At 40.6% G+C, this 19,486-nt stretch overlaps 1 protein-coding gene across 33 annotated transcripts in view; it reads right to left on the bottom strand.

Moving 5' to 3' along the window:
• Positions 1–19,486, bottom strand: part of LOC121857774 (calcium-activated potassium channel slowpoke-like) — a 205,714-nt gene that overhangs the window by 172,169 nt on the left and 14,059 nt on the right. For all 33 annotated transcript variants that reach the window (XM_042353931.1, XM_042353932.1, XM_042353927.1 and 30 more), the window contains exons 3-4: positions 18,445–18,596; positions 5,825–5,992 (exon numbers count right to left, since the gene is read on the bottom strand). In XM_042353931.1, the coding sequence (XP_042209865.1) occupies positions 5,825–5,992; positions 18,445–18,596 (320 nt within the window). The remainder of the gene's footprint in view (positions 1–5,824; positions 5,993–18,444; positions 18,597–19,486) is intronic.

The raw sequence follows: 19,486 nt of genomic DNA, 5'->3' as shown, positions 1-19,486 counted from the left end.
TGGTGTGGCACCATGAGGCACCAGGAGCAGGAGCACCAAGGACCAGGGGCAGCAAAAAAAGTGATCAACCTGGCTGCAACTTTATACATGAGGGATATTAATCACATCTCTGGTATTATGGTGAAGAAAATAATTTGAACATAAGCATTACCATCAACTTGACAAAAAAGAATCTAAAGTTGATAATCTACATACTAGTGATCCAAATGTAACAAAAAACAAATGGAGCCACAAATGTAGGATACTGAAGCTGAGATGGCCAGGCAAGAAGGCATCTCATGTGGGCCACTCTGCCTGGTTACAACAGCTCCACACAGTACTGGTTTTACTGAAAAATCTGACAAAAATGATTGTTCTCAACTCCTACTGTAAACTTCTCTCCCTCTTCCATTTGCGTACTGATCCACATCTGGCTACATGGGAATTGGCAGTGAACACGACTTTAAAAACTAAATTTTAAAATACCTTTCATGGATCTAAAGGAAAATAAAGAATTTGAAAATAATTCATAAAACAAAAGATTGCTTGATTCCTATACCTCAATGCATGAGGAACTTGTCAAAACCCGGAAGAGCTTTTATATCAAAATAATTATAGGGTAAGTTTAATGTACTAGATGATGAGTTGAGTGGTTCTATACTGACAGCTAGGGTCAGCTAGGGTCAAGACAGGGAGGCAGTGGATGGTGCAGGTGAGTGATGGACGTAACGTGCAGTGCGTCCAGGAGTGTCCAGGGCGTCCAGGGGAGCCACCAGGCAGGCAGGAGGGCAGGGGCATCCAGGCTCAGCCCAGCCCCAAGCACCACACAAAAACAAAACTGGATATGGCCGACCTGGGGCCACCCAAACCCACACGTGCTACCCTCCAGGTTGTGGCTAATGCAACACCTGGCACTGTCGACAATGCAACCACACCCCAGGTATACAATCAGACTTGTTATGCCACACCTAGTAAATGCCATCAAGCAGTGCAGCTCTTACCAAGGCAGTAACAGGATCAAGCTTCAACAATGCCAATAGTACATCTCATAGCAATGAAGAAAATAGGGCCACTCATGGGGTGTTAACAGGGTAATGACATGGGCAGCATGGGCAGGCTGGGTGAGAGCCAGGCAACAAGCACAAGACTGGCTCAGACAGTAAGGAAGGAGCAAGGCAAGGTCGTACTGGCTGACAGACAAGCGGCAACACAGAGAGAGATATGTAGGCCATGTTGCCACGTTTGAAAATCAGTCTTACGAGAGAAATCTGGCAACCATGTTTAGATAGTCAAAATAATCTTAAATTCAGATATATAAATATTTACAAAAATATTTCTTTAGAGAAGAATAATGTCAAAATAACATTTAAAGAATAGAGATACCTATGTCTTGATCCCTATATATTCCAGGGCCTAAACTTTTTTCTTAGTGTGCATGTGTGTGTTATCCCTCAGTAAGTGGCACACACAGTTTGGTGTGGTGTTAAATGTGGTGGTAGTGGAACAGGAACGACCAACCACACTGCCACTCTTGCTACCATCCATAAAATCCATATTGCAGTTGAGGATGACAGCCAGAGTGGCACTTGCATAAGGGATCGGCCTGCCGCACTGCAGTGCCATCCCTACCACTATTTTTAAAATATTAGTGGTGATAAAGATGGTACTATCACCATAGGTTGGGTCACCCTGCCACCTAGGCAACCTCCTGCATTACCTCCAGCTATGGTAATGAGGGTGGTGGCTGGGCAGGCACTTGTAGCAGAGGTTGGACCACCCACACACTAATGTCACTCCAACCACTATCATTATTTGCATTGACTTGTATAATAGTGGTGACAAGAGTGACAGGGTGGATAGGGCAGCCCAAGGAGGCCAGGCCGACTGTGTCTTTGGAATGGCCAAGGTGTAGTGTGAGTGTGGCACAGACAAGCACTCTGTGTGGCAGCCACGCCACTACCAGCGTGCAGACAGAAATGGCAGTATTGACAGTGCACGTCCAAGCTGGTAGTTACTCGGTCCTCACAAGCCACAGGGGAATCACCTGTCACAGTGTCGTGCATCATATGGGCAGCCCACACTCCTACAAAAGCACAAGGCTGATTATCCACACCAATAAAATATCTCTAAAATATTATGGCATTTACCTCAAATATCAATGATCGCCCATTACTTTATATCATTTATCTATGCATCACTCATGGGTGTGTGCCCCTCGCTGGTACTCTGAGCCCCAGCATGGCTGAGGTGCAGTCTGCTGGTGCCACCTTGGTTTCTACTGCTACGTGGTGACACAGACCCACCACATGGTTACTTGCGCACCTAGGCTCACACATACACACACGAAAGTAAGGGGATGGCAAGAAAAGGAAGGCAGTGTGGCTGTTTCACCCACAAAAGGGTAGAAGGGAAGCTGGGACCATGAAAAGCAGGACAGAATTTAACTATCGAAAATGAGCAAACTGAAAGATAACAGCACAAGACTTAAGTTATGCACAGTAATAACTTCATGGAGACCCACAAAAAATTATACTCATTTTATAGCTGAAATACATGAATGATTGAGAAGAAAAGGGACTGGATTGACATAAAGGGTAACTAGTTGCATTTTCTGATATTTCTTTTTATCAGAAATTAAGCTGTAAGTGTGTCAAAGAATCACTTAGTGTTGGGCATAATAGGTAACACCTAAATTTCCTAAACACCTTATGATGGTAATGATATTAATTACTTCACTAACCTAGGAGACAGGCTACCCTTCCATCAGACTAAACATGATACATATTCAACCTGTGCAAGAAAGAGGATTGTTACTATGAAACTGAAAGATTTCTGTTATCTAGGTGCATAGTGCAAACCTCTTGTTAAACATAACTAAAGTCTTGTGCTCCTAGGCAATTGCTCAAGAAATATACCAATTTACAAGGAAATAAACAAACAGATTTTTATAATGAATTTTAAGAAAAAATAAAATTATAATACTAATACTGTAAAAAAAATTGTTTGAGAAGCAAATACAGTGTACGTATATAAAAATTTACATAATATGGTAAAGATTTTATTAAAGAAAAATAAGACAGGAAAATAAAATAGGTCAACACTGTACCCAGCTTGGTGTGTGTTTTGCAAGAATAAAGCCGTAGGTGTTTATGAGGTCTACATTCTCAAGAAGAGGTTGGTAAGCCTCCCCTAAAACAAAATCTCAGTGATGGCAAGGGGAGAATCAACACCATGTTACAGGGCTGCCAACTCTCACGCACTGCCCATGAGACTCACGCATTTGGTCCCAATCTCACGCTTTCATGCTATGACAAAAATGTCTCATTCATTTTTCAGCCAGTTCCAACAGGCTCTTATCGATTTTGAGCTGATTCTAAATTCCAGTTGTTTGGTTGAGTAATATCTATAATGTGGCCTCTGTCAGGCTCACCCAGACTGTTACTTTAGTTCCAGATAAAACAGAGACAGATACAAGAACTTATCTGTGTCACTGTCACACACCCAGTGGTGTTGCTGTGCTGCTTTGGTGTATTATACAAATACATGGAGGGTGCCAAGTCTAACTAATTTGTGAACATTTTGAAAATGAGCTCAAAATTTTCCTGTGATCACAAAGAAATGTAGGAATCTGTATTACTTAGGTATCTTCATTATATATATAATACATAAAAGCATATATTAAATGAGTCTACATTCCAGAATCTCAAATCAGATAACATTTTTGTTGCCTCTTTTAGATTATAAAGGCAGTAAATGTATTTTTTTAAAAAGCGATGACCAAATAATTCAATTTGAGATTGAAAAGGTGCTGGAATATTATTGAATGACTAAGTTTTTTACTCCAGTCACTTTTAAGTTTCCTTTGAGTCATGAAATGAAAAACAAATATAATATGGTTCAATGAATATATAGATATTAAAAGCAACATGGAAAGTAGAATGAAGTTCACCCGTGTAACTTTTATATGTGATTTTGAAGCAGATGAAGGTGTAACATGACACTAAAAGTACAGTAAGTGCCATGGAGCTTCCCCCAAGTGGAGGATTAAAGTGTATAAAACAGTCATGCATCAGATATAGAAGTACAGTTTATGAAATTTAAAATTGTGCAAAATACATCAAGTGATGCTATCACTGTTGTGTGCCAAAGAGACACAAATCCCACCATTTCAACAAATTTCTCAAAAAATATTCTATGGGCACATGTCCCTGGACCCCTTATCAGCATATTACACCTCCAGTGCTAAAAAATATACACTTCACACCTACACCTATATTGTGATACAGTTCTATATACTGTACTGCAAAAACTTAATCTTACAGCTCATGAAAAGTTGGCAGCCCTGATAAAAAATCTTTTAACTAAAATGGCTACATATGAAAGTAGCCACAGCAGAGCAACCCAAACAACAGAATGGTACCTACATACATGGTTGGTGCCAGAGATATGCAGTGACACCAGTACATGATCAGCTCATACTACGGGGTGTTATAGCCACAGCGTCACAATCATGTGCCAACATCATAAAGCATTCAAACAACTTCACTTGCACATTTATTCGAACCAAATATACTTCAGAAAATTATACGAAATCAGCATGAGCATTAAAATAGCTTTGTAAATTTAATACTAAACATTTTGGTGACACTTTAATCAGAAACTACTAAGACTATTATTGGTGAAAACTAGAGCACTAGCAGCAGAGCTTGTGGCAGCAGCAGACAGTGGGGTGTGTGCAGTAGTGTTGGGGGTTAGCACCCGGGCGGGGCCCCCGCTGCAGGAAACCTGCACACACACTGCAATGCATCATGAATGGTGTATAGTGACATTCCTGTTACACAGGGTGTGTTGAGGGTACGTTGTGAGAGCCCCGGGCGGGTGGGGTGCGTGACACAGGGCGAGCGGCACCAGCAAGGTCTCAAATCCCTAGCTGATGACATCTGCCCGTGACAGGTGATTCCCGTAGCAGATAGCAATGAACAGAAGAAATTGAGGTCGAGAGAGAAAAAGCAACGGAAATAAATTAATTTGTGTGCAAAAGAGACAAGAAAACTATTTTTTATCTACTAGAGTTTATGCAAACGTGATCCTGAGTCCCCATATCAACACTGCCAATTCCAACGGTTAGTTAGCATTAATAACTTCAACAAGTCACTTGTAAACTGTAAATAAATGAAACTGTTTGTTGTATAGCAATATCAACAACTGACCCTATTTCAAAGATAAAACAAAAGTTTTGCATTAAAATGATAATTAGTTAACAGCTTGATTAGCATTCCTAAGATTAACATTCTGGAGTACACCTGTGTGACTGGCGGGGCTCAACCCACCCACATTAGAAATGTTTTGTTCAAGTTTAAAGGGTGAGCTGGGGTGTCTGAGGGAGGGGTGGTGAGGAAAACAAGGGGGGGGGGGCAAAGGGCATTATACCCTTCCCTGTAAGATGTTCATTCCCAAATAATTAAGGTCATGATTTAACAGACCTTCCCCTTATTTAGGTCATGTGGAATAAGGATCAGGAAATCATTAAAGAACAATTAAAAGGATGTAAAACAAAATATATACATAAATGATGAAATACACAAAGCTAGAAAAAAAAACGTTTGATTGTGACCATATCTAAGACAAAAAGTTTATAGCTTGTACACATATGCTGTACTTTGTTTTATATCCCCTGTGCCAGAAACAGCTCACATGTATACAAGAAATGAACAATTGCTTGTACAATACTAATTAACCAGCATTATATAGAGAAAGAACTGACGAAATTGCAAAGCCCCCTCGACACCCCAGCTTCCTATCAAAATAAAAATATACATAGCTATAAGTGAAGAAATAAACTTACCAAACCGACGAGAAGAAAGAAGACTAGAAAAGTTCTTCCAAAGACAGTATGACAGTAAACGTCACCATAACCCACAGTGGACATGGTGACAATGAGGAAGTACACACACGTCCAATATGAGAGGGGTTGAGCATTTTCGAATTCTAGTGGGTCACCAGAGTTCTCCAGCTGCAAATGAACTTAAACTTTAGTCATTCAACAAAGAGCAATGTTAGAGATACAACTTCTGTCTACATACACACAAAAATATAATAATGCACATACATTATTATTATTATTATTATTATTATAATAATAATTACAGTATTATTATTATTATTGTGCAATATAGTTTTTCAATGTCATATTTTATTAGTAATTTAATCAAAGTATGGTATGTAAATGCATAATTAAAGTATTGCAAAATTCATGTGTACCTCAGTAAGAAAGTCAGCAAATAATTTATTTACAAATGGAAAACATTAAAGCATATATTATACAAACATAAAAGGAAATGGCACTTCACTCATAAACTATGTCATCAAAAAATAACTTTGTTGTTTATCAATGTACAATACAGTTGTGTACATTATGTGTGTGTTCATATATGAGGGGAGTACGACCAAAGTGGATAAAGCACAAGGAAAAAAAAAAGACTTCTGGCGCTTTCCTCTCTGTAATCTGCCACTCACCACCCTAACCGCCAGACAAACACGAAATGAAGCATGGGTAGTTGGCAACAATATATTTTCTCCCCCATTTTTGGGATGTTCTTGATAAATCAAAGAATTTTTATTCTATTGAAGTTTCTTAACTCGGATCCTTAACCCGGGCTTCTATTCTTAAATATTAAACTTTTAAATCTTTTTTTTCTTTTATCCTCTTCACCACTGATCGGCTAATTAGGCGCTTTGGCAATCAGTCACGTCTCAAATTACTTTTCCTTTTCTTTTATCCTCTTCACCAAATGATCGGCTCGTTAGCCGTTTGGGCGATCGGTCCAGTCTCTGTTACGCACTGTTGGCAAGTACTGGGCATGCACCGGCTCCTGAATGTACCTGAACCTGCTCCAGTGTTGGTCAAGTCTTGTCTTGAAAGAGCTCACACTCAGTGCCATCACAACACTTTCTGGTAAATTGTTCCAAGAGTTCACAACTTTCACTCCGAAAAAGTTTGCCCTCGCAGTTTTCGGGACTTGCGGCTTCTTCAATCTTGAGCTGTGACCCCGTGTGGGGCGAGCGTCCACAGCTCCAAATAAGGAAACTCGACTGAGTAGTGCCCCTTGAGATGCTTATACTGTACACCTCATAGGTCACCCCTTGCCCGTCTGTAGTATAAGCTAGGCAAGTTCAGGCGCGCCAATCCCTCAGGGTAGTTGAGGTGCCGAAGTGTAGGCACCAGTCTGGTGGCCCTCCTTGGAACATTTTCAACCAACTGACAGTCCCTAGCATATCTCGGGGACCAGACGGGATGACAGTACTCCAGATGGGGAAGCACTTCACTCTTCAAAATCGTTACGAGGGATGGACCGTTTAGATATCTGAACGACCTTCTTATAAGACCCAATAATTTATTTGCCTGATTTACCTTCTTCGTGCAATGGCCCGAGAACTTCAGCTCATTGTCAACATACACACGTAGGTCCTTCTCACATTGTCTCAAATAGTGCAGTTTCTTCATCCAGTTGGGACATATGATACGCCTCCTTACCGTTGGTACGCACCAGGTGCATCCTCTAACGCTTCGTGACATTGAATCTCAGCAGCCATTTCTTTGACCATTCTTGGAGCCCACAGAGGTCCTTCTGCAGCTCTTCACAATCCGCTTGGTTCTTGATTTCCCGAAATAACTTGACATCATCGGCAAACATTTGTATGGAGGAGTATACAACGTCAGGCATGTCATTTAAGAAACAAACAAACAACAGCGGGCCCAATACACTGCCCTGTGGTACCCCGCTTGTGACAGGTACGGATGATGATTTCGTGCCATTACTCACCACACACTGCTTTCGGCCATGTAGAAAGTCTTCTATCCACACTAGGACATTTCCCAGAATTCCCTACCCTTCCAGGTTTGATTTCAGCCTTTCGTGGGGTACACTGTCGAAAGCCTTGGCAAAATCTAGGTAAATATTGTCGATATTACCACCCCGTTCCAGAATATGGGTCAAAATATCCAATATCTTGAGCAATTCTATTAAGCAGGAGCGCCCCGGCATAAAATCGTGTTGGCAATCCTTTACAAGCACCCCGGCATAAAACCATGTTGGCAATCCTTTACAAGGGTGTTTCATAGTAGATGTTTCATTGCGGCATCTCTGATAATACTCTCAAGTACTTTACATATTATGCTGGTCAGGCTCACCGGTCTATAGTTGTTCGTGGAGCGACGATCGCCCTTCTTGAAGATAAGACTCACATAAGCCACTTTCCATTTACTGGGGACCTTTTGTTCATCCAGGCATTTACAAAAGAGGACCTTCAGGGGCTCGGCAAGCTCATTGCACAACTCTCTAGCACTCTAGGATGCACCATGTCAGGGCTGGAACTCTTATGGACCTTTAGCTTTGACAGTTTATTTCTAATACTCTCTTCTGTGAACACAATGTGGGTCAGTGCTGTGTCGAACCGTCTGTCCTCAAAAGCAGGAAGGTTAATCGCATCCTCTCTTGTGAACACCGAGGAAAAGAAGCTGAAGCTGTTCAATGCTTTAGCTTTATCCTGGTCAGAATCTGCATAACTACCATCTTCAAGCCTCAGGTCTGGTACTCCTACTCGCATTTTTAATTTCGACTTTGCATAGCGGTAAAACGCCTTTGGGCTTGACTTGACCTCGCTTGCAACCAGCCTCTGGAACTCCTTTTCAACCTTTCTACACTCTATCTTTGCTTGGTTTCTGGCTCTTGCATACATCCTCCTGTCCTGCTCATCGTTTGACCCAACCCACGTCTTGAATTTCTGGGTTTTCTTCTTAACTTTGTCAACCGCCGCATGGTTCATGTGTAGGGATCCCCTCATATTCCTAGAGGCACTGGGTTTGGTCTTGGGTATATATTTATCGATCAAATGGGTCACTCTACTAGTTATGATATTCAGCGTAGTGTCTGCATTCTTGTGCCTCAATGAATCAGGCCAGTTGATAGCCCTCGTCTCTTCCCTCATCCCGTTGTAATTTCCCTTGTAATATTTGCACCTTGGCCTGGCCTTATCTTGAACTAGGTAATAGTTAAATCTGAATGACAACACTATATGGTGACTGGTGCCAACTGGGGCAAGGTGTTCCAGTTTGGCCACCATACCCTTCTCGTTTGTTATGATGAGGTCTAGTGGGTTGGGTGTTTGCTCCCCTCTGTAATGTGTCGGGTCTCTAACATGTTGGAACAGAAAATTATCTCTCAGAGTTTCTACAAAAAGAGTAGCAAGGTTATTCAAGTCATTTGGGATGAGTTCGTGTCTCCAGTCAATGTCGCCATAGTTAAAGTCCCCCATGATAAGGAGGTGGCTAGGGTTGAGCATCGTCGCATTGTCTATTAAGGCTCTTAAGTTCTTTTGATATAGTGGGCCACAGTTTGGGGATCTGTAGATACACCCGACGATAAGTAAGTCCCCTCCCTTTAATTTAATTTTACACCACTTGGATTCTTCAAAAACATCCTCTCCCTGTATCCTCGCCTGGCTGGCTCTAAGGTCTTGCCTAGCATAGATAACCACACCCTTCTTGCAAGTTTCTTGAGAAAGTTCGTAAATTAGTCATATCCAGCAATACTGAACTCACATTCCTCTGGGTCTATTCTCCTGTTCTTGTACAACAGTTCTGCAACTCCTACAATATCTGGTTGGTGTACCTTCAGTAGTGTTTCAAACTCCTCTCTCTTATCAAGGAACGTGTCAGTATTAGTGTACATGACATTCAAGCCAGAAGTAGTTCTCGGTAACGTCTCTGCTCTTAATAGTAACCCCCCCCTCCATTCTCAGAAGCTGCAGCATTTGCTAAGTACACTGTATTTTGCAGGGTGTGGTTAGAAATGTCATTGTTTACAAGGCACTCGCCTCCTCCCGGCTGATAGGCGAAGCTGGTACCACCTCTCGGGCGAGGGGTAGAGCGGGTGAAGGGTGCGCTACTGTCCCCCGGCCCTGTGTCGGCACACTTGCTTCCACTACCCTCTCCCTGAATTCAACCCATGTACACCCATCCCAGCTCCTCCTTGACTCCTCCCTTATCTGCTTCAAGCCCTGCAGGAGCTTTCTGTGCTGTTCCCTCTGCATTACCGTGCGATCTGGGTGAATGAATACACTCCGAAATGCCACGCTCCTTGCTAAGTTTTTTGCCTGCCTAATAACCTCCGATTTCTTCTCCTCACTCACTAGTGTGATCCTGAGGGGGCGAGGCTTGTCCCCTTGCTTTTGTCCCAGCCTCCTCACATCCTGAAGGGTTGATGGCATCTTCAGAACCTCTGTACAAATATTCTTAAACTGCATCTTATCCTGTGTTATCTTACTCTCAGTTCCCTCTCCCTGGCTCTCAGGGACTCCAAAAACTATTACATTGCTCCTGCGCTGGAAATGTTCCCGTTGTTCCTCCTCTCCCCTAACAATAGGTCCTTTAATTATCATTTCTTCGACACACTTCTTCAGAGTCCCAAGCTGCTGTAGAAACTGTTCTGATCCTGCATTACTCTCCGCCACATTCCCGTGGCCCTGCTAATGCCTCAGCATAACTCCTCTTAGCAACCACCTTCATTCTGTCAGCTACTTCCTCAGTCTTAGCAAGGATCTCTTTCCCAACTTGTTCTAGTTTGGCAACCAGCAAGGCTCCAGCTTCATCTATTTTCGTCCCTAGGGAACTCGTTCCCCTATGGTTTGCAATTGCCTCATTCACCTTGACTACGCAGTCAGGGCAATACCAGCAACAGCCTTCATGCTTTACAGCAGTTTGCATCATCGTAAACATTGCATTAGTCAGGCCTGTATCCTCCATATCTGAGGTCCCCCTGCAGTAATCACATATCATACTCATGATTGTTGTTGTTGTGGTGGGTGCAGACTGTGTATCGATCTACACCAATTTAAAAATAGAGAAAAAAAAAAAAAAACAGGACGTACTTAGCTGCCCTCTACTGGTCTTAACCTCCCCTGTTGCCTTTAGAGTTGTCTTCTGTTTTTCTTTTTCTTTTTTCAGTTCACTTTGGCGTTTGTCGGTATTTAGGTGCTATCTCTATGTGCACTGCATTTTGCTGCGAATAACGGATTTTATGCACCCACTCAGTCCTTTAGAAACACAAAAAATTGAATAAAACTTTCTTTGGGGCGGTAATAGAATGCCTTTAAGGATAGCCAAGCTTGTTGATTTTTTTATTTTTTTTTATTTTAACTAGTATTTCCTTATACCATGTACTTTCTTTTCCCGTTCTCATCAATGACTATATCTCTTTGTGCTATCACTGTGTACACTGTATCTCCCTGTGAATGGTGTATAGTAGGCACAGTTTTAGTCCATGAGAAAGCACACAAACAAAATAAAATTTAAAGTCTCTGTGGTACCTATAACACGATTTGGTTTCAGCTGGCAGTGGTGCCTTTCCAGCTTGCTTGCCAATTTGTATTCACTTTCAGTTATTTACAACCTCTTCCACAGTCACTGATGACAGTGTAGTGGATTTCTCCCCTACAAATGCTGTTTGTCGCTGAGTAGCCGACCCCGCGAATTCCCCAGTGCATGCCTCGTGGTCTAGGTCAACCAACGCCGCCCACGGAGCGGAGGTCAACTATCTACCCACGCCTACCTCCGCTATAAAAGACCTGACCTCGTGGTGACCTGTCTCTTCTTCTAGCTACAGCCGCAGCAAGCAACACCACCTCCTCCGCTTCTGCCTGGCGGCCCTCGCTCCCACCGGCGAGCACGGCGACCCACAAGCTTGTCCTCCTCTGAGCACCCTCACCAACCAGCTCTCTCTACATCACGCTTGTAACCACGCTGCCACTTCCCAGCACCAAGCTGCATTGTACATCCAATATAACATGTATACAGAGAGCACATTGTGAGTTTCCTTTCTCCATCCCATCCTGAGTGTGAACCAAACAACCTATTCCCCGCAACACTATGAACTGATTTAACTAAAGGCACAGTACTACACTCCCTGGCCTTTATGACAGCCGTGACCACAACTCCGTAAAAAAATTAAATAAAAGCTTTGTCATACGGCAATGATTTTGTGGTTGTAGGCCTCTTGACCTGGGCTGTATCTCCAACTCGGTGGAGATTGAATTTTGAGTTTTCAAAAATACAATCGCATCTAGCATTAAAAATCCTACATCGATTTACGCTTTCACATCACTAAGACAATCTTGATGATCTTATGTAAACACTGTCCAATTTCTGCCGCTCAACAACGAAGGCCCGAATGCCAAACACGCTTTGTTACAGAGATGCAACACGACCTGACCCACTGGTCCATGCTGTAATACCGTAGTAGGTTAGGTTAGGTCACATTAGATTTGGGTTCGTAAATTTTCTGCATGTTTTTACCCGACAATTTCACCCTAATTTGTGCAATCAAAACTGCATTTCTTTAATAGAAATTGTTTTTTTTCTAAAATATAAATTTCTGATGGAAACACAATTAAATAAAGTGCTGCACAGTATTCTTATTTTATTTTGTCCATCTCCCTATACAGTGTAAGATTCAATATAAAGTTCTGTGAATGGTCTACGGAACATTTACCCTGTGCATTTTAGCAGTTATCTTAACAAAATGCACAGAGGATCTCAAAACTTTTGCTATAATTTTCATACACTGAAGATGGCAACACAACCATTTCACCATAAAATTTTCTTTGAGGATATCTGAGCCACTCAAGATCAAGAACAGTGATTGAAGTATTTTCACTTTGCTTGTTTCAAAGGTTCAGGAGAGGAAATTCTTTAATGCTTTCACAGTTGCATAGGAAGGGGTAAATGAATGGGGGGAGGACCGAGGGTGGGGGGGGGGGGGTTTCTGTGGGGGCATGGACCTCCCCTGCCCCTTCCCCCCTTTCTGACACCAATGTGAATTCACTATATTGTTGTACATCTTAGATGATCGACAAATGTATATAAACAAAAAACAAAAAAAATGCACCTGTCAATGGATTTTTTAAACTTCACTGTCTATAATGTCTAGTTTAGGATTTAAAATCCAATGTACGTATTGTACAATGTGCAGTTCAGTATCACGATAAACAGCTTGGTTAAGATTCATTTTATGCTATATAGGGAAACACTTTCTTGAGGGTTTTTATATTCTGTTTTTTGTTAATGTAGTTTAACGTTCTGATTTTAAAAATATACACATTTTCTTGGAAGAAATAGTAGATAATATGGAAAGTTATTATAAAAAAGAATAGGGTATACAGTATACGTATATTGATAAAGGTTAGGTCAGATTAGGTTAGGCTAGGTTAGGTTAGGTTAGGTTTTGTTAGTTTTTTCTTTTTAGATTTTAGAGTGTTGATCTCTCTAACCATGTTCTTTTACGAATTGATACTGATTCCTTCCTGGAAGTTTCTTTGTATTGTAATATTGTTTGGTCAGATTAAAATGTCAAGTTCATTTGGCATTTCTTGTGACATATCGTGTTTTCTGGAATAATCATTTACGTTTGAAAAAGTGTACCACCTCTTCTTGAGGCTATGATTTGTGGTAATTTATGAGGAAACCGCTACCCACAGAAGTTGTTCGATTTTTTTTTTCCACAGATGTTCTTATCATAACAGTAATATTTTAAAAGAGGCAACAACTTTTGGCAATATTTTCCAAATGGACTGTCAAAAGATGTTTGCAAATGAACAGTTGCTATAGGTAGATCTCACCCATCTCTACCACTTTTCTTGATAGCATTTCTATCACAAATTACATGTAAGCAAGACATTTAAAATTTTTGGTATGGGATTCACGCGAGGCATGTGTGACATCCTGCCCGTCTTACTGAGCCAATGAACAGGCTTGATTCCTAGCCTTTGGGAATATTTCATGCGTATACGGGTGTAGGTGGCGCAAATGGTTAAGATCACGCACTGTTTTCTTATTGAAGCAGCAAGATTATTCCCTAGACAGTCAGAAGCGCAGCGCCAACACATTACAGGAGTCTGTATGCCTGTGGACAAAGACAAGGAGGACGACCCAGACAACCGTCATGCAAATGACTTTATTTCATATGGTGGCGGTGCACTTGTAAAAATTTACCGGGAACAGGGGCGAATCCCCCCTCCCTCCCCCCCGACTAGGAATTTAGATAAGGTTATGTAGGGTTCTTTGGTTGGTTAGGTTAGGTTCTATTAGTGGTTAAAATATAGAAGTTCCCAACACCTATGTATACAGGTATATTATTGAGACCTGGCTAATATCACCAAGTACACCGCCAATGTGCTATTTGTTTTGATGCTTATATTCTTCCTATATTTTCATCAGTGAGTTCTGATATGATAATCATTTTTTTTTGGGGGGGGGGGGTTTCGGTCAGGTTAGGTTGAACTTTTAAATAAACACTTTTTAACACATGCCATAAGTAATACAGTGTCCTCTATAAAGCAGTGAAATTACGGCATTTAATTTTTTTTCTATGTAAAATCAGCGGTGGTCTAGTCATCAATAATTACCCGGGTAAATATTTAAAAGTTGCCAACACCAACTTATTTAACTCGAAAGTGATTCTCAACATTTTTACGAGTTAGGAAACGTTAGGCAAGGTTTTCGAAGGTTTGTTTGGTGTTCTTTTTTAAGTATTTCACCCCACATTTTTCCTCTACTTCAAAGTCTTGCCCAATTTAAAAAACTAATATTTGGGGTAATTTTCTCGGTTAAAATACAGTGACCCCTCGGTTAACGAACTCAATCCGTTCCAGAAGGTCGTTCATTAACCTTAAAGTTCGTTAACCGAAACCATTGTTTCAATGGGTTTTTGGGTAATTGGTTCCAGCTCACCGAAAATTTCCTAAATTCAACAAAAATGGCAGAAAAGTTCACTTACTTTGAGGTGTGTATGTAGAAGGCTCCTGGATGATGATGATGATGATGATGGGATTTAGAATGGGGGTGGAGGAGAAGGAAGAAGAGAAGGCATTGGGGTGGAAGAGAAGTCACCCCATGGCGCCATTTCATCCATAAAATTTTAGTTCTCTTGGTGTAATTCAAGATTATTTTCTTTAAATCAACACTGCACTGCATTATATATTGTCAATATGTAAAATATATTTCAAAATGACCAATAATTTGCTTGGAAACACAAAAAAAAGCGTTTAGTTGAAGAGAGTCTGAAGCAAGATGTTACCTCCAGTGAAAACAGAGAGAGACTAACGCCTTTTTGCTGTGTTAAGAGGCTGGATGCCGCGCATTAAACTAGTCACTTTACCTTCAATTATGTTCAATAATTGTTAAAATGACTAAAAAATTGAATATTAAACTTTTAAAATTATTGAATAGTATAAACTTCTTGATATTTACTAAAATAGTAAGGAATTTAAGCCCTAGAACCGATTAATGTATTGGCGGATTGATACTAAAGCTGGTTGCCCGGTCAGTGCAAGCGAAAACATGTTGAGGTCGGTTCGTAAGAAATTCGTTAACCGAATTTTTGTTCGTTAACCGAATTGAAGATCCTTATGGAAGGCAGTTCGTTAACCGAGGCCTTCGTTAAACGAGGGGTCACTGTAACTCATCTAGGGTCGAAGTTGCTTCACAGAAACAGAAATATTGCTTCTTCTCTCCCTATTCAGATCAAGAATCATCTGTCATGGTGGAAAAAATTGGACAATCTAATCGGTTCATCTACCTGAGTTCCCCCTCAAACAGACTTGGTCATTTGTACGGACGTGTCCGAGATAGGATGGGGATACCATTCCTCAAAAGGAGAGTTCCGTCAAGGGAAGTGGAGCAACTCTCTTTGGACAAACACATAAACGTAAAAGAATAAGCAGTAGTCCTATTCTTTTTGTTAGCAAACCCAAATTTCAAAAACATGACGATTCTGTTTGCCATGGACAACAGAGCGGAAGTGTTGTCTCAATCATCAAGGCTCAACAAGATCTTGGCCCCTTCTAAACCTATCAGAAAAAAATTCAAAGTTTGTGTAACACAAAAACTTTACCTCAAAGCAACTCACATACCGGGAGTACAAAACAATTAGGCAGAGGCGTTGTCCCGTCTCAGGCCAGTATCGACGGAAACAGAATGGTTCCGAAAGATATCGAAGTTCAAGAATCTAGTGAGGAGGTTTGGGATTCCACAAATAGATCTCTTTGTCTCACAAAACAATCACAAGATGCTAATTTATGTATCTCTGGAACGATCGAATCTTTTAGGAAATGCTCTACTCATAGATCGGAACCATTGTAATTCAATCTATCTGTTCCCACCTGTGAAAAAGTTGCCCAAAGTGGTTCGCAAACTCAGATCCTTCCAAGGGAAGGTCCTCTTAATTGCACCATATTGGATCCTACAACCGTGGTGTCTCGATCTGTTGGACTGGTGCCCGCATCCACTACAATTGCAACAAGGATGTCTAGACCAGGTACTGCACCCTCAATTCGAGATATCCTTGGCACTTCACGCTAGGAGTTTCTCGAAAGATGTTTAAATAGATTGTTGGGTAATTCCAATATAGTTAACCAAGTGATAGCAGGTCATAGACCCCAAACTTCTATGCAATATGAGAAAGCTTGGAAACTTTTTCAACAATTTATCAGATTAACGACTCCAACCACATTGTCGGAAACAGTGGTGTTAGAATTTTTAGATTTTCTGTTCAGAGTTAAAGGCCTTCAAGGATCGACAAATGCATCTTATAAATCAGCATTGGTTGACCCTCTGGCATGGGGTTTTAATATTACTTTGAACCCAAGAATTTATAAAATGCTCAGATCGTCCTTTTTCATTCAGAGACCCCCTTGGCCTAAGAGAATCCCACCTTGGTTTCTAGATAAAGTTAATAAATTTCTTATGGGGCCTAATTACAATCTAAATCTGAACAAGGACAGATTGCTCCAGAAGGCAGCCTTCCTTCTAGCAATAGCAACAGGTATGAGAATCAGTGAACTGATTTCAATTTCCAATAATCCATCATTATTGGTATTTTCTGAGGAAAAAAGTCACCCTTTTTCCTACGGAGATCCTAAGAAAAAATAAAAGGGAGGATTTTCGAGCTCAACCTATCAGGATAAAACGGCTGATGGTTGAGACAAGGGTTCCTCATATATTGTGCCCAGTTAGGAATCTTCAAGAATGGTTAACCAGATTCCCTAATCAAGGCCCCTATGTATTCTCATCACAGGATGGTAAGAAATTGTCTCCTAGTCAAATGACAAAATATTTATCTCAGTTAGTGAGCAAAGCAGACCCTGGCAAGAAATTTTTGGCACATGACACCAGGAAATATGCAGGGTCTGTGGCCTTTCTGCGGCACATGAACCTAAGTCAGATCAAAGAAGTGGGCTTTTGAAAATCTTCAAAAACCTTTCAAAACAGCTATCTTCATCTATCTCTGAAAGATGCTTCACATGTGGTGGTGCTGGGGTCCCCTCCCCCACCTAGTCAATCTCCACAACCAGGACATTCTTCTTCCTCGTCAGAGTAAATGAGTACAGGTATCCTAATTGGGATATGTAAATTAACATTTTACTTTCTGATAAATGTTCCAAATATTGGAAAATATTCCAAAAAGTTTATAATTATAATCTGGAACTAAGCTAGCGGAGCCTTATACGCAATGTCACCTACCTCTCCACCTCCTGCTCGAGTAATCAAAGCTAGACGTTGCATTCCGGATTGAACAAAAAGCCGGGTTTTTTCTAAAAACCAGTTTTTGTGATATAGTCCAGAATGCGACGTCGACATCCCACCCATCTCCACCCCTCGAGAGTTGACATTTGTTTACTGCTCGCTCTAGGACAAGAGATGACGGTAGCAATGTGTGTGATGGAGGGTGCGGGAGGGGGTTTTGAGAATTGCAATTAAATGCCAGGTAGCGACGTGTCCTAATATTACATATTAAGTAATTATTAGATGTTTTAATTGCCTGTATGTTGGCCTGGCGAGTTATTGCTGGGCATTAACATACCTAGGTATAAAGCTAGACGTCGCATTCTGGACTATCTCACAAAAACTGATTTTTAGAAGAAAAAAAACGGCTTTTTTAAAGACCTGTTTCGAACACTGGTGGACACGACTGTATAAATATGGATCTAATTTAGAGGCTTAAAGAAGATGCACATTCAAAGTAATCCACCATGAACATCAATAGTCAGCAAATATCATGAATATACATCAGACTCCTACATGTATAGTTCCCAGCAAAAGTTTTCCCACAGCCCTGTGTAGCAAGTTTGTGGGAAGACTGTTGCTGGCAACTATACATACTCTTACGAATGCTGTAATATGTTTCCCCTGTCTTGTAAATAACAGAGGAAGCCTATAAAGAAGATTCCACATAATAAATCAAAGAACAGAAAGTCAAGTCAAGCTTTAGGTATTAATACAGTGTGAGGTACTGTATAAGAAAAAGGAATATCTGACAGTAAATTAAATGAGGTCATAAATATCTAAGCACATATTTTGAAGCATTAATGTGTTAGTGACAAGAAATCCTGGATTTTTATTTCAGACATTACCAGATGGATGATGCCGGCGCCTGTGAGCCAGACCGCGATGAAGATAGAACAAAGTTGTGCCAGCCTGATGCTGGATGATGTCTTGAGGACATTCAGGTACTGGAGGATATCTGGTACTGACATGAGGCGGAGGGCTCGAAGGAACCGCAACCCTGAAAATGGCAAGACACTCATTATTATTATTATTGGCAATGTTTAAGTGAACATTTCTCAGACAACAATAAATTAATGCTCTACATTACAGGATATTTAAGACAAACTAAACAGAACTATAAATAAACAGTTCTATAAGGAATTATATATTTTTGTATTTAAACATTCCAGAGGGACTTCCCTAGGGTAGTGGCACAGTTGAGCCAAATCAGGTATGTAAGAAAAAAAAAAATATACTGTACATTTGTTTCATATCTACATGGCAAATTTTCAAACATCAAGGCTTAAGTGTTAAACACGGGGTGAAAGGCAGGGACAAGTAGTGAACATATGACTTTGAAAACAATTAACTACACCAACAACAAATCATGTGGTGTGTTTGTTTCATATGTAATAATTACAATTACTATATGTATGCTTAAATAGCATATATACAACAATCAATTGGCATTAAGAAAGTGGATGTCTTGTGAATATACGGTATTGGTATACAGTACAGTATTTTGATTGTCTGACCAGCGGGTCCCGATATTCTTTTTGATGCCTTTTTTCCTTGTTTGAAAAGTTCTTTCTTTAACTGAAAAACCACCATCCTCCCTTTTCTTCGTAATCACCAACTGAACAATGGCATAACTAAAACATCAATATTTGAGGTGTGTATTACTATATCAGTGGGCTCATTATTCACATAAGGATGTCAAAGATATAATGTATACCATAATAATAAGTGAAATACGGGTAGCAAGCACCGTAGAGTTCATGATCTACGAGGAGCAGTTCATTCTCTGCCTGTGTAAACCTTAAACAATCGTATCTCTCTAACATTTCAAGATACTGACACAAGTCTTTTAAAAACATTCTTATTAAATCAATATATAGGGTAAAGAAA

The sequence above is a fragment of the Homarus americanus genome, unplaced genomic scaffold (genome assembly GCF_018991925.1).
Source record: "Homarus americanus isolate GMGI-L3 unplaced genomic scaffold, GMGI_Hamer_2.0 scaffold16712, whole genome shotgun sequence".
Lineage (NCBI taxonomy): Eukaryota > Metazoa > Arthropoda > Malacostraca > Decapoda > Nephropidae > Homarus > Homarus americanus.
The sequence above is the reverse complement of the archived record's forward strand: the minus strand, read 5'-3'. Positions and strand labels throughout refer to the sequence as shown.